The 16,682-nt window shown below is 44.0% G+C and overlaps 1 protein-coding gene across 4 annotated transcripts in view; it reads left to right on the forward strand.

The window, feature by feature from the left end:
* LOC139281039 (transmembrane channel-like protein 7) overlaps positions 1-16,682 on the forward strand; it is an 88,642-nt gene that overhangs the window by 37,862 nt on the left and 34,098 nt on the right. For all 4 annotated transcript variants that reach the window (XM_070900924.1, XM_070900926.1, XM_070900923.1 and 1 more), the window contains exons 7-9: positions 699-846; positions 8,981-9,151; positions 14,974-15,131. In XM_070900924.1, the coding sequence (XP_070757025.1) occupies positions 699-846; positions 8,981-9,151; positions 14,974-15,131 (477 nt within the window). The remainder of the gene's footprint in view (positions 1-698; positions 847-8,980; positions 9,152-14,973; positions 15,132-16,682) is intronic.

The raw sequence follows: 16,682 nt of genomic DNA on the forward strand, positions 1-16,682 counted from the left end.
CTGACAATGGTGGCCATGGGTTCGGTCGGGCCACCAACTGGCAGCCAGGCAACCCCTCTTGGGTGCCAGGCTGCTGGCCTGGCCGGAACCTTCCCTGGTGGCCCAGTGGGCCTAATTAAACGGATTGCAGAGCTCACAGCAGCCTTCTCCTTTAACTGAAGGGGAGGGACGTTGTGAGGCATCAGCGTGAGGCGGTACGTCTGCGCCGCACTGATGACTCGGAGCGGCGGCCGGCCCGATCCATTCTGCCCCGTACCCGATCTGACATCCTCCCCGACTGGGGGAAAAAAAAGACCTGAAAATTGCCGGATTCTCCGCCCCATTGATTGGGGCAGAGAAAAATCTTAAATAACGGTAAGTGTGCCTGCTATTAGTCGGGGGGCAATTTCGGCCCCTGTATGTAGTAAGGAAAACTGATAAAACAGTTTCATCTCTTGCAGTAGAATTTCTGAAGAAAAATATAAAATATAACCAGATTACATTTTCTAAGTTAATTAAGAATATTCAAAATTAAGTGTTTTATAGTCCTCTTCCCATATGATCAGAACTGAAATTTAAACAAACTGAAATTGTGTGCATTTTGACAGTTACAAAGGTTATTTTAAAAGTGAGTTTTGAAGGTAAATTTTGTAAAGGAAAAGTACACATTCCGCTTTTGTTACCACTTCTACCATTTTTATCTTGTGTCAATCCCTTAGGGCTGTGGAAGGTTTCAAAAGAAGCTTTATCAGATCTGAAGACCGATTTCAGAGTTTCTGTAATAAGATTTTTGCAGGTTGGGACTTTTGCATCACGGATCAGCATGCTGCACAGCTGAAACACAGCAGTCTACAGTATGAGCTGCAAGTAAGTATTTTTTTGTGATTCCTCATGGAATAGTAGAAGTGCAAGCTCTACTGATGTCTCTGTCCAAAAGTGCTGTACGATGTGCTATTAGGCTGTATAGAGTGGGAAAATCTCAGTTTAGACCCGTTTATCTGGTTTCAGCTAGGATGGTAGTGGATTCCTACGCCCAGCTTTCGGTGTACTTGGGTGTCAAGATTCTCACTTTTGATATCGGGTAATCCCTGGTGAACATGCATAGGTGAACATTCAGTGAGGATGAAATTGGGTTCGATAGTAATGGACCTCATGATAAAATAGTTTGCCAGTTCCTTAATTGAAAATTTGCTTCTGGAGTTAGATTTGCAGGGTTATCTACTGGAATCACATCCAAGTATAAATCATTGCTTTAAGGAAAAGAAAGACAGTACAGGAAAATCAAAGGGAAAATTGGAGGAAGGCAAAAATTGTGAAGGATTTTTCTGATGAAATCTTTATATGTCATAACTTCTGTGGGCTATTTTGTGCCAATAATGTTGTTAGGTCCATTATTTCGAATTTCATGCTGTACCTTTTTGGTCATACCAGACCCTGCTTTAGGTACTGTTTTACGCTTTTATTGTAAACCTTGTTCGAAAGAGGCAATGAACATTTTTGGGGAGATTCATCCAATATTATTAGTTTAGAGGATCACTAATGGCAGGGTTACTTGGGTTGAATTCTAGGCTCAGAAAGGCTGTGATTATATGGTTTGTTGTAGTCAGCACTTCTATTTACCTCCTGTGCCATATTCAGCTGCAATCTATTAGTCAAACTTGGAACAAGGGAGATTGCTGGTTCAGAGAATGAGTTCAAATTCTCGATCAATGAGAAAGATGTATCTTCTATCAGGGTATATACCAAATGAAGATGATCGGTATTCAGAACCACTGGGTGGGATTTGATTAACACGGAGTTCACTATCCCCTTCTGTGTTGAGGATTCTTCTCCTCCTACTACTAGGGACTTCCTTCAGCAAGATACACAGTACCAACAAATTCAAGTTGATGCATCAGACTTGGTTGTGAGCTCTGCTGCACAGGATGTTGGGGGTCTGCTGTCATGCTTGGCTGTACACGTCCTATGAACTGTCATGAAGAACATTAGAGCTGTTTTGAGAATGCTGCACCAGTGATTATGCAATTCTGCATACAGATCGAAGCATGGCCATTCATAGTAATCCTTTTGAGACTCCATCTAGGCTCATTGTGAACCACAAATAATGAAGTGTCGATAGGCAGGGTAGAGGTAGAATGCCCAACTCATTTACTGAATTTTAGACTCAGCAATTATGCCCTTCCTTTCCCCACTACAAGCAGCCCAGATTGGAAGATGGAGTGAAGGATCATTAACAACATTTTTTAAAACTCAACTACAACTGATAGTTGAATTAGGCATTCAGGAAGTGAGACTGCGAAGAAGCTCCTCGGCATAGGGATCGTTGCTGAATATTTTGGATGGAGTCAAACCAGATTTTTTTTGTTATTAAATGTTTGCGGGGTTTTTACCAAAGTGCAGTTGGAAGAGAGATTGAGTTGTGGGCAGATACCGCAGGAGCAGCGAGATCGGGGCGGAGGAGCGGCGAGAGACTAGAGGGACGTGATTGGGGCCCAGGAGAGGTGTGAGTTCAGGGCCAGGGGCAGCACTGGTCAGCCCACACTGCGATATGTGTGCGCGCTAGGTCCGTGCAGCAGAGCAGGTCTCCCGTCATCTTGGATAACCTATAAAATTCTGACGGGATTGGACAGGTTAGATGCAGGAAGAATGTTCCCAATGTTGGGCAAGTCCAGAACCAGGGGTCACAGTCGAAGGATAAAGGGGTAAGCCATTTAGGACCGAGATGAGGAGAAACTTCTTCACTTAGAATTGTGAGCCTGTGGAATTCTCTACCCAAATCCAGTATCCAGTTTGTTAGATATATTCAAAAGGGAGTTAGATGTGGCCCTTACGGCTAAAGGGATTAAGGAGTATGGAGAGAAAGCAGGAATGGGGTACTGAAGTTGCATGATCAGCCATGATATTGAATGGTAGTGCAGGCTCAAAGGGCCAAAATGGCCTACTCCTGCATCAATTTTCTATGCTTCTATAACCCTTGCCACTGGACCAAGACCTAGCTCTGTCAAGCCTGTGGCTGGTGTGCAACGGCCACCCCATCTTTTAAAAAAGAAATCCACGCACAGGCATCTTCCACCCTTCAGGATGTAGTTCAGGACCTGGAATATTAGATCCTTCATTGAAACACCTGTGAACTCATCCTTTTTTGGCGTGGAAGCAAGTCATCCTTGCTTCAAGTGATTGCTTATGATGATGTTAGACATTCTTGAAGTTAGGAAATAAATCTCTTGTGTTTTGTGGCAGGGCAGGATTCCTGACTTTTACAGGAATAAATCGCAATGACCAACTGGAATGCCTTGCAAATAATACTTATTTTAAGATAGACTGTATCCTACTGGGATTGAACAGGTGTTTCTCCAAAGGAACATCACTATTAAGGAAGAGTTGGCCAAACTAAACATAGAAACATAGAAAATAGGTGCAGGAGTAGGCCATTCGGCCCTTCGAGCCTGCACCGCCATTCAATGAGTTCATGGCTGAACATGCAACTTCAGTACCCCATTCCTGCTTTCTCGCCATATCCCTTGATCCCCTTAATAGTAAGGACTACATCTAACTCCTTTTTGAATATATTTAGTGAATTGGCCTCAACAACTTCCTGTGGTAGAGAATTCCACAGGTTCACCACTCTCTGGGTGAAGAAGTTTCTCCTCATCTCGGTCCTAAATGGCTTACCCCTTATCCTTAGACTGTGACCCCTGGTTCTGGACTTCCCCAACATCGGGAACATTCTTCCTGCATCAAACCTGTCGCCACCCGTCAGAATTTTAAACGTTTCTATGAGATCCCCCCTCATTCTTCTGAACTCCAGTGAATACAAGCCCAGTTGATCCAGTCTTTCTTGATATGTCAGTCCCGCCATCCCGGGAATCAGTCTGGTGAACCTTCGCTGCACTCCCTCAATAGCAAGAATGTCCTTCCTCAAGTTAGGAGACCAAAACTGCACACAGTATTCCAGGTGTGGCCTCACCAAGGCCCTGTACAACTGTAGTAACACCTCCCTGCCCCTGTACTCAAATCCCTTCGCTATGAAGGCCAGCATGCCATTTGCTTTCTTAACCGCCTGCTGTACCTGCATGCCAACCTTCAATGACTGATGTACCATGACACCCAGGTCTCGTTGCACCTCCCCTTTTCCTAATCTGTCACCATTCAGATAATAGTCTGTCTCTGTTTTTACCACCAAAGTGGATAACCTCACATTTATCCACATTATACTTCATCTGCCATGCATTTGCCCACTCACCTAACCTATCCAAGTCACTCTGCAGCCTCATAGCATCTTCCTCGCAGCTCACACTGCCACCCAACTTAGTGTCATCCGCAAAACTAGGCTTAAACAAATAAAACTTAAGTAATTAAAATAGCAAAATTAAAATAAAACAAAAATTCCATGAGGTATAATATGAAAAGGAAGGAATTTCGGAATTAGCTAAAAGGATCCCATCAGTATGAGGTAGTTTTTAATAAGACATAATAAGTTTAATAATAGAGTGCATATGGAGGGTATTGAACTACATGGCAGAATAGGTTGCACTGGCATTGTACAGATCAGTGATGAGGCTAATTCTGGAGTATGGAATGGATCTTTGGTCACCCTACCTCAAAGAATCTCAAGTGTAATAGAAAGGGTTTTGAGAAGAGTAATCGGTATGACTTCAGGTGTTAGTGACTTAAGTAATAAAGAAAGGCTTGTCATCATCATAAGCAGTCCCTCTGAATCGAGGAAGACTTGCTTCCACTCTTAACATGAGTTCCTAGGTGGCTGTACAGTCCAGTGCGAGAACTACAATCTCTGTCACAGGTGGGGCAGATAGTCATTGAGGAAAGGGGTGGCTAGGACAGGTTTGCCGCGCACTCTTTCCGCTGTCTACGCTTGATTTCTGCACGCTCTCTGTGACGAGACTCGAGGTGTTCAGCACCCTCCCAAATGCGCTTCCTCCACTTCGGGCGATCTTTGACCAGGGTCAGTGGGGATGTTGAATTTTATCAGGGAGGCTTTGAGGGTGTCCTTGTAAGGTTTCCGCTGCCCACCTTTGGCTCGTTTGCCGTGAAGGAGTTCCGAGTAGAGCGCTTGCTTTGGGAGTCTCGTGTCTGGCATGCAAACTATGTGGCCTACCCAGCGGAGCTGATCAAGTGTGGTCAGTGCTTCGATGCTGGGGATGTTGGCCTGAACGAGGACGCTAATGTTGATGCGTCAGTCCTCCCAGGGGATTTGTAGGATCCTGCGGAGACAACGTTGATGGTATTTCTCCAGAGACTTGAGGTGTCAGCTGTACATGGTCCATGTTTCTGACCCGTACAGGAGGACAGCCCTGTAGACCATGAGCTTGGTGGCAGTTTTGAGGGCACTCATTTCCTCAGGCGGCCGAAGGCTGCACTGGAGGCGATATTGGATCTCGTCGTCAATGCCTGCTCTTATTGATAGGAGACTCCCGAGATATGGGAAGTGGTCCCAAGAAAGGCTTGTATGGAAAAGACGACTGAGGGGAGACATGTACAGGACTTAAATACTTTAATAGCAGGGAGGGATGAGAGGCTTGGGAAAGGAGGGTATGAGGAAAAAAGTTAGAGGTTCCAGAGAGCTTGGTGTAGGTGAGTAAATGTGAACTTTTGATAGAAAACTGGTAGTAGTGGATGGGCCGCCTCCTGCCTGATTCCCCTTTCCAGTCAGTGGAAAGGAAAATCAGGTGGGCTGTATAACTTATCTGCTATCACCAGTTTTCCACCACTGCCAAAAGTGAAAATTTTCCCTGCAAAAGTGAGGTTTTTTTTCAAAAGAAAAGCACGCGAATGGAAATGCGATTTTAAAAAAAACACAAATAAGTTAAAGCTTCAATGTGGGGAGCTTGTGGGGGAAGGCTTGAATTATAGTTGTCATCCCCTTCTATCTCTGAGTTTTGAAATTTTGAACTTCGTTCCAAAATTTCCAAAATGTTTCTCCGTATTGTGCCAGAAAACAGGCTTAGTTTTATAAAGCATTTGCACTGTATTTGCAGTTGATGAATGCTTAATAAAGCGTCCTGGTTCAAAAGTGCTGGTTGACTGAGTCTTATTCGTGGTACGGGTGGAGAGGTCTTGGCATTGAAGGAAAGGGACAGGAGACTCGAGGTCTGAAATAAGCAGACTGGGCAGTAATGACAGGATTGGTGGGTAGCGGGTGTGGGGAAGCAACAGCCTGAGATTTCAACAGGGTGGTCAACGGGAGTTACGATGGCTGATGGCGAAGCAACAGGGAATGGGCTGTGCAAATGTTCACCACGTGTTCTGAAGTCATGCGCAGAAGAAACCAGGAACAGAGAGTGCAAAGAGAATATAGCAAGCCAACCCGTGGGAAGTATCAGGAAAAATTGGTGCCACAATGTCACCAAGCTGGGAGATTCACTTAGGAGGATTAAATGAACACCCATTGCAAAAATGCAAGTATGACAGTAATATTGTATTGGAGGTAGCATGACAGTGACAGAAACTCCTGACCGAATGAAGTGTTCCAAGAAGTAAATTGCTACTTGACATGAAGAGTGTGCAAATCAAAAATTTTAATATTTAGATGTATGGATTTTGTTGGTAAACAACTTAATCACAAGATGCTGAACATTCTATGTAACTATTTAACTTTATTTATCTTGTCATCACTTCTCCATGTTGCCATCTGGATATTTACTTGTTTTTTGTCACTCCTTCATTTGTGAGGGTGATGTGGTAGTTGATTGTAGCAGACTTCATTTATTACTGTAACTGGACTTAATATACTACAGTACTTTAAAGCTCAATTGGACCTCCACTCACGTAAGCAGCATGTAAAATACATATTTTTGTGATGCATGGCACTTAAATGAATTGTGAAACTAATGTGTGAAGTACTATATATTTTGGCTTATGTTTTAATAATGTAGTTTAATACTTTGGAATTCTTGCATGAGCAGTGATAGTGGATGAATCACATCCATAATTACAAAAGAGAAAAGACTTTTGGTTCTGTTTGCAGGTTGTTACTGTGCTGTAATTTCTACATAATTTCAAAGATTGCCGAGAGTGTCAAGCTTCCTGCTTTGAGGTGTTCTATATCTTTACTGTGCTGTTTTTTCTTATTTTCCTCTAAATGTAACAGATGAATACTTCAAACTTGTCAGATTTTGGTTTTTTTTTAAAGAAAAGCTTTCAAAAGTTTAAGTCAACTGTGTATAATCAGGCTCTGTCCTGTCACAGCTCTGCTGTTTGGAACAGGAAGCAGATCAGTCTTGGAGGAGTTGCTTGAGAGGGTATACTGCTGCCAGCATAATTTCTAAAAATAACATTCTGGCAGGTTAGCTGTTCTCCGTGTACACAATGTTCTGATAAATTTGGAGTTGGGCAGACTGATTACTCAGCAGTAATATGTAATGGGAAATGTGCATTATTCCTGCTGGGATTGTGGACTGTTCTTTTTAGGGCCTCTCCCCCATGGAAGGAACATGTGGTTGTTTATCATCCCCTCCCAGGTCTTCCTGCTCAATGTTGGCCTGTGTTTCACCCTGTGATATACCCTCTATCTCACTATTGACATCCTCCTGGGTCGGTATCTCTGGGCTGGTGCTTGAATGGAATCTGCATTACGTGCAGGAATAGGCTCTCTCGGTTCTTTTTTTTTTCTCTAACCATCCAGCACCGATGAGAGATACAAATTCATTCATTTTGCATGCAAGTCAGAAAAAGTGAATAGCAATGTTAGGAGGTTTTTCCAATTAAATAGAATGTCTAAACATTAGGACCACTCAGTACCATGAGTGATCGGTTTCAATCCCAATCTGACCCTGACAGCTCTCATCCAACTTCTCCATCTCTCACTGCCTCATTGGTGTATCTGCCCAAGAGTTGCAGAGCTTCCTCCTCATGCTTCCTTTGGTTGCTGTTTCTCCACCTGTGGCACTTTGCTGCTGATTATGTGCAACCTGTCCCTTTGAAAAGAAAGATTTAGAAAGGTTACTGCTTAATTCAAAGTTTGATTTTGGCCAGGTGCCTGCAGGCATTCCATTGTTATGATGCTTTCAGGTGCAGGCTATGCAGCAATCTCTTCACTTTTCACTCCGATCATTGCACTGGAGATAAGGAACTGTGTAGTTGGGGTGTGATGTTGAGGTTGGTGCATAAAGATTGTCTCATTCATCTCTTCATTTACACTAGAGACATGATTGGTGTGGAGATGAGTCATGTTTCCAGCATTATTTCAGGGCCTGCATGGGGACTTGTGCCTACACCTACATTCGCCAACCTCGTGAGGAAATACTTTCGAACACTATTACTGTTCGGGGGGAGTTTAAGGTGGCATGGATTGTCTGAGACAACTACTACCTGTATCATTCTTATCATTCCTTTCTTAGTTGCCAAACAGCCTGCATCTTTTTGTCTGTATCTCTGCTAATATTACATTCATTTAAAGCTTTTGTAATCTTGAGGTTTTGGTCACAGCAGGTACCACAGGTGCTGCTCTTTCTGCTGTTTTAAGTGCTTTTGTGGGCTCTCTCTCAAAGATAATTTTCTGAACTTGTAAATTGCAGATTAACTATATTTCACCCCCCCCTCCCCAATGGTGGAGTACCTGTTGGGAGCATGATTCTGCTTTAAACCTGCCCATCGTATTAAATCTGCTTCTCGTCAGCCCCGCATCCCAACCAGGAAAATGCTGCTAGTGGGATCATCCGGGTGGGTAGAAATGTAGACCCTAAAATCAGGTCCATGACAAAATGGGACATTTGGAAAATTATAGGCAGTTGTTTTTTTTTTAATTCAGTTGATATCAAATTGTCTGTGATATTGTTAAAATTAGGATTTAAATTAGATTAATAAGTTCCCAGTTTGATTGTTTTCCAGTGATAACTAACATTTTAAACTGGGTAATTTCTCTCTCTCAAATGCTCACTTTCAGTAAAATTTACCTTTTGACCAGTACACCTGCAGTATTTCTATTGGAAAGGATGTTTTGTCAAGAAATTAAAAATTAAAGCCATTGTTTTTATGCTAATAGACTGATTTGGATGAAGATAGAATCAAGCAGAAGATTGCGGACAGGACCAAGAGGGAAAAAATCCGGATATACTTCTTGAGAGTTTTGTTGAATTTGCTAGTTGCAATGATACTGGCCACTTGTTTTTATTGCATTTACAAAACTACTGTTTACTCACAGCAGTATGGCTCGGTGAGTATTCAGTTCATTATTCGAAATGATACTGGTGATATGCTAGTAATGTTACGACTAGAGCTTTTCTGTTAAGAATCAGATTTTAAAATGTTATTGTGTGATAATGTACCTTTTTATGTATTTGGAAGGTACACTTTATTTTGTTATTGCAATGCAGTGGTGAAACTACAATGTTCTGATGCAATGTAACATTTGCAGAACATTTTGAGGATGACACATTCTTTAAACTCAGATATTTGTATCTAGGATTAGGTTTATATTGTGTTCCTGCATTTTGGCAGTCAAGGAGGCTGTAATTGCTGAAGATCTAATCCAGTCCAATCCTCCCATTGCAAATGTGTATAAAACACCTATGGGACATATACCAATAGAACCTGTGGTTTGAAAAGTACGTGGCAGTCGGGGACTCTTTCTTGGAGGCCTGCATAATAAACGTCTTTTCGCACTCATGTACATTCAAACTTATCCACCAAAGAAGGAAAAACCAGATCAGCATGAGAAGGGACAAAAAGCTGGCAGCTTCTTGTACAAATTATGAAAAGGGTGAAGATCCAACCCTGAAAGACTGCCACGTCAGACACAGAGCCTGCAATGGTCCAATGCCCCCCCCCCCAGGCATGGTTGTTCTCGGTTCCATAACTAAATTGTTATGCTCCTTAAATACAAGTTTCTAGGTTATGCACATATGAAGACACCAATATACTCTGCTGTAAATATCATGCAATAAAAGTGCAAAAAGACATGTAATTTTCAAAATGAAAGTAAATTGTCATGATGGTTCTCTTTACATGTTCCACTGAATTATGCTTCTTAACGGGTATATCATTCTCTGTTACTGTTTTGGAATTCAAATTAGAGGCTTTTTGCTGCCTTTCCACTTTCAGTTTTGTTTCAAATAATACTCTCTACCTGACATCGCTCTTTAGATCAACAGTAGTGCTGAATAAAGAATGACTGATATAATTTTAAATGGGAATTGAAAGCATGAAAAATGTACATAATAAATGGGTGTCCATTAGTAAAACTGGAATAAATTGAACCAGCATATGTTTTTAACAAGATATCTAATGAAAATATGAACAAGAGCATGTGCATAAACTTGTGCAGATTTGTAAATGTAATAAAATGACATAAAAGCTAGTGGCTCTCCTGTGCTGCCCATGGTAAATCAGAGGATATATTGTTTTATAATAGAAGTGTTATACCAAGTGACACTACACAGCTGCCAATGGTGGGACAAAATGAGGTATTAAATAAGCCAGCAAGGTTCAGCCTGAGACAGTGGCTGGGGAAGTGGGATGGAATTGCTGGCAAAGATTTGGAGATTGTAGCAGGGGCTGAAGATGATGACTGCAGTTTTCCAATAGTTAGCTGGAGGAAATTGCAGCTCATTCAAGATTGAATTTTAGGTAAGAATTCTGAAAGCATAGAAGGGTCAAGAGAAGTGCTAAAGAGCCAGCTACAGAGCGCCCTTAGAGAGGCTTCCATGGAGAGAAAAAAAATAGCCACAAAAAACATTACCAATACCTTGATCACCCCACATGAATATAAATCACAAAAAGAAAATCACACTTACCTCATGCAGTAATTCCTTCCCTCACCGCTGCCAAGACAGCTCTGGTCCTTCTATGGGGTGCTACAGGGTCAGCGCAAAACAAAAATCATAGCACTGTCGAAACCAGCATACCAGCTCGACGTTTCTGGGCAGTACTGCTCAGCATCCCCACAAAATCGGCACCAAGTTTCCCGACAGGACGCTGGAAGCTGGCCACCCAGCCGGAAATCATTTGCATATCCAATACCACCCCTCCAGGGTGCCAATAGAGGCGCAAGTCCAACAAAAATCCAGCCCAAATAGTCAAGCTATGCAAACTTCTGACTTTATTGCAGCAGTGTAAGTTCTTGCATGAATATTTTGCCAGACTTAAAAGTGAGAGCACTAGGAAACTAATAGAGCTTCAGTTTCACGACCCAGAGAAAAGTGTAGAGCTACATGGAGAGAAATTGCCCCAGGATGTTTTTTAATGGGTAGATTTAAACGTAGATTTAGTGCTTTCTTTGAGAATGACTTATTTTTTATGTGCTTATTATGTTGAAGGTGTATTTTTAGATAAATATACCCATGCTTTCGTACGCCTCGGTAAAGATGTTGACGATGACTTGGAGTTCAGTCTCTGTGCGCAGATGCAAGCGTAATCCACGTACTGTAGTTCGACGACAGAGGGTGGGACGGTCTTGGATCTGACCTGGAGGCGACGAAGATTGAACAGATTTCCACTGGTTCTATAGTTTAGTTCCAATCCCGGGTGGAGCTTGTTGAGTGTGAGGTGGAGCAGCGAGGAAGATCGAGAAGAGGGTTGGCGCGATGACGCAGCCCCGCTTGACCCCGGTTTGGATGTTGATTGGGTCTGTGATGGATCCGTTGGTCAGGATCACGGCTTGCATGCCATCGTGGAGCAGGCGGAGGATGCAGACAAACTTTTGGGGGCAGCTGAAACGGAGGAGGATGCTCATAGTCCCTCGTGGTTAACATTGTCGAGGCCTTTCTTTGTAAGGTCAAAGAAGGCTATGTACAAGGGTTGGTGCTGTTCCCTGCATTTCTCTTGCAGTTGTCGCGCCGTAAAGATCATGTCCATTGTGCCCCTCAGTGGACGGAATCCGCATTGTGACTCTGGGTGGAGCTCTTCAGCCACAGGGAGAAGACAATTGAGGAGGATTCTTGCGATGACTTTCCCAGTGGCCGACAGCAGGGCGATTCCTCTGCAGTTACCGCAGTCGGACTTGTCCCCCCTTTTTAAAGATGGTCATGATTACGGCATCTCTGAGATTTCCTGGCATGCTCTCCTCCTTCCAGATAAGAGAAATGAGGTCATGCATTCGTGCCAATAGTGCTTCACCGCCATACCTTAGTGCCTCGGCAGGGATTCCATCTGCTCCTGTTGCCTTGTTATTCTTGAGCTGATGGATGGCCTTTTCTACTTTGTGCAGGGCTGGGGTTTTGTTGAGATGGTGGTGGGTAGCATGCTGCGGGATGGAATCGAGGACACTCGTGTCAAAGACAGAGTCTTGATTAAGGAAATCTTCGAAATGCTCCTTCCAGCGGGTTCTGACTGCCTTGGTGTCCTTGATGAGTGTCTCCCTGTTCTTGGCCAGTAGTGGGGTGGGGCCTTGGGTGCTTGGGCCGTAGGTGGACTGGACCACTTTCCATACCTCGGGAGCCTATTATCAGCAAGGGCAGATATCGACGACGAGGTTCAATACTGCCTCCAGTGCGTCAGCGCAGCCTTCGACCGCCTGAGGAAGAGAATGTTCGAAGTTCAGGCCTTCAAATCTGGCACTAAGATTATGGTCTACAGGGCTGTAGTGATACCCGCCCTCCTGTATAGCTCTAGAGACATGGACCATATACAGACACCTCAAATCGCTGGAGAAATAACACCAACGATGCCTCCGCAAGATCCTGCAAATCCCCTGGGAGGACAGACGCACCAATGTCAGTGTTCTCAGATCAGGCCAGCATCGAAGCACTGACCATATTCGACCAGCTCTGTTGGGCAGGCCACATTGTCCGCATGCCGGACACAAGAATCCCAAAGCAAGTGCTCTACTCTGAACTCCTACATGGCAAGTGAGCCCCAGGTGGGCAGAGGAAACGTTTCAAGGACACTCTCAAAGCCTCCTTGATAAAGTGCAACAGCCCCACAGACACCTGGGAGTCGGTGAGGATGTTGTTCTTCCTCCACTTGGGGCCAAAGCGCCCTAAGTGGAGGAAGAGCATTCGGAAGGGTGTTGAGCACCTCGAGTCTTGTCGCCGAGAGCATGCAGTAAACCAGTGCAGGCAACGGAAGGAGCGTGCGGCAAAGCAGACTCTCCACCCACCCTTTCCTCCAACGACTGTCTATCCCACCTGCGACAGAGACTGTAATTTCTGAATTGGACTGTTCAGTCACCTGAGAACTCACTTTTGAAGTGGAAGCAAGTCTTCCTCAATTTCGAGGGACTGCCTATGTTGATATAAATATAATGGTTCAAAGCGAAAGCAGTTGGAGCTAATTGTTTTCAGTGATTTGCTGGATGATTTGTGGCTGTTGTTTATTCATAGCTTTTCCTACCTGTTCAGTGACTGGAATTAAACTTTGACCAGTTCCTATTTAGTCAATCAGTGATCCATCCACAAATAACCATTAACTTAATAGATGGTAGGTTATTTGAGACGATCAGGATGCCTTTATGGTATGACGCAATGGATTTTGTCGGAGGTGCCATCTTTCGAATGAGACATTAAACCAAGGCTCCGTCTGCTCTCTCAGGTGTACATAAGAAATTCCATGGCACTATTTTGAAGAAAAGCAGGGAAGCTATCTCCACTGTCCTGGTCAATATTTATCCCTCAATCAACATCACTCAAAAAAACACAGATTATCTGGTCATTATCACATTGCTGTTTGTGGGAGCCTGTTGTGCACAAATTGGCTGCCACATTTCCTACATTACAACAGTGACTACACTTAAAGGGCCCAAGTTTCCACATGATTTGCGCCTGATTTTTAGGAGCAACTGGTGGAGAACGGACTATCTTAGAAATCGCAATTCTCCACACTTTTTTCTGCAGTTCTAGTGAGGTAGAACAGTTCTACTTTGGAACAGAATTTTTTCTTCAAAAGGGGGCGTGTCCGGCCACTGACACCTGATTTGAAAGTTTCCACAGTGAAAATGTACTCCAAACTAAAGTAGAATGGAGCAGGTGAAGATTTTTGTAGAACTGAAAAAACCTGTTCTACACATGTAAAAATCAGGCGCAGGTTACAAATTAGGCGTCCAGAACGAGGTGGGGGGGGGGAAGGGAAGTCATTAAATTCTACAATCAATCCTTATTTATACTTCTACAAATAAATCCAACCTGAATAAACATTTATAAGCAAAGAAAAGATTAAATAAACCACCTTCCTACCTGTGTGAAAGTGCTTCAGCCATCGTTCGTTGCCGCGGGGGGTGGGGGAAGGAAACCGCCGTTTGTTGCCGTGGAGGGGAGGGAGGGGAAGGAGACAGCGGTTTGTTGCCGCCGCGGACGGGAGGGAGGGGAAGGAGACAGCGGTTTGTTGCCGCGGAGGGGAGGGAGGGGAAGGAGACAGCGGTTTGTTGCCGCCGCGGAGGGGAGGGAGGGGGAGGAAACTGCCGTTTGTTGCCGTGGAGAATGGGGAGGGGAAGGAGACAGTGAGAAGGCTGCAAGAAGCCTCAGTGCTGATGGCAATGTGCTTTTATTAAAAAATGTTCAAAAATTAAACAGCTACAAAGAACTACAAAAATGGCCGAGTGCCAATGTTTCCTTCACACTGCGCATGCGCGAACGCTCCAACGCGCACGCGCAGCATTGTCGGCAGGAAAAAAACTAATTTAAATAGTACCCGCCCCCTCCACTTACAAAATCGACGCGAGTGTAGGCTCCACCCCCCTGGGCGCCGCGCCAAACAGACAAGGAGCTGCAAAGCGCTCGAGAATAGCGCGTTTTTTTTCTGGTGCCGTTTTAGGCGCGAAAAACAGGTGCCCAGCTCGGAGGGGCGCCCGTTTTTTTATCCTGTGGAAACTTGGGCCCAAAGTACTTCATTGGCTGTAAAGCACTTTGACGTCCTGAGGTCGTGAAAGGTGCTATGTAAATGCAAGTCTTTTTGCATTCTGGGTTTTTAATTGTATAGACAGACTATGTTCACCCCCCCCTCACACACACACACACTTTCTATTGTCCTGCTTAGTTTTAAGTTTTCAATTTTAGATTTTTATAGTGACATGGGTTTAATTTGATTTGTTTTTATTTTTATTAGTCAGGTGATGGCGGAAGCTTCGCAATCGATCTATTGATTCAGTACTTGCCCTCCATTGTCATCACTGCAGCTAACTTTGTCACTCCACTCCTGTTTGAACACATCATCCGATTTGAAGACTATTCACCAGCCTTTGAGATTAAATTTATACTTATCAGGTATGTATGGATGTTTAAATCTGATGTAAACGAGGTAGAGGATGTTTTTGTAGTACATTGTGCATCATAAATTTGAGACCAGAATCCATCCAAAAGGTTCAGGTGACTGCAACAATCCATGTTTTGTGTCTGTTGACCTTGATATTTAAAAGTCTTTGTTGGATTACTGTTTTAAAGTGCATGGATGGGTTCTAGTTATTCAGACTGTCCGACATCCAGTTCTGAATGAGCAGAAATTTTCTTCAGTTAACTATTAGGAGGACCGAAGCCATTGTTTTCGGTCCGCGCCACTGACTCCATCCCTCTCCCCCACTTCGCTCTGAACCACACTGTTCGCAACCTTGGTGTCATTTGACCCTGAAAAGAGCTTTTAACCACATATCCGCAGCATAACTAAGACCGCATTTTTCCACCTCCATAACATCGCCTGTTTCCGCCTTTGCCTCCGCTCATCCGTTGCTGAAACCCTCATCCATGCCTTTGTTGCCTCTAGACTTGACTATTTCAACGCACTCCTGGCTGGCCTCCCACTACCCTATGTAAACTTGGGATGATCCAAAACTCGGCTGCCCATGTCCTAATTCACACACAGTCCCGCTAACCCATCACCCCTGTGCTCGCTGACCTACATTGGCTACCGGTTAAGCAATGCCTCAACTTCAAAATTCTCATCCTTGTTTTCAACTCCCTCTGTAGCCTCGCCCCTCCTTATCTCTGTAATCTCCTGCAGCCCCACAACCCCCCAGAGATGTCTGTGCTCCTCTAATTCTGCCCTTTTGAGCATCCCTGGTTATAATCGCTCAACCATTGGTGGCCCTGCCTTCCCTTGCCTAGCCCCAAGCTCTAGAACTCCCTCCCTAAACCTCTCCGCCTCGCTACCTCTCTTTCCTCCTTCAAGACGCTACTTAAAACCTACCTCTTTGACCAAGCTTTTGGTCACCTGCCCGAATTTCTCCTTATGTGGCTTGCTGTCAATTTTTTTTGTTTCAGTACATCTGTGAAGCGCCTTGGGACATTTCACTGCATTAAAGACGCTATATAAATACGTGTTATTATTACCAAAGCAACATCTGCATAGCATTAAATTTTGAAATCATCAGATTATTTCATGACAAATCACGGGCAATAAAATTACAATTGTTACTTGAAGATGACTCTGTGAGCATAACGCCATGGGGTCTAATTGAATACAATGTGGGTGGACTTCAACATTCCCCTCCCTCGGGATACTGAGTAAAATTTCAAAGTTTAACCCTCCAACTTTCCAGTCCTTAACTCCCTCCTCCTACAACACGTGAGCAATAGCTCGGTCCCACTCCCCCAGCTACAATGAGCAAGAATACAGTCCTCAACATCTCCTCAAAATCTCCCCACCTATCCACACACTGAAGACGATTTCAGCACCACCCCACACTGAACACGTTTCAACCAACCACCATCCAAGCTTATGACCCTCAAAGCCCTCATGAAGCACGAATCAAGTTTTCAACCTTATTCTCTACCAGCTCTAACGAGTAAGATTTCAACCCCTTCCTACTGCTCCCAAGCCCA

The sequence above is a fragment of the Pristiophorus japonicus genome, chromosome 15 (genome assembly GCF_044704955.1).
Source record: "Pristiophorus japonicus isolate sPriJap1 chromosome 15, sPriJap1.hap1, whole genome shotgun sequence".
Classification (NCBI taxonomy): domain Eukaryota; kingdom Metazoa; phylum Chordata; class Chondrichthyes; family Pristiophoridae; genus Pristiophorus; species Pristiophorus japonicus.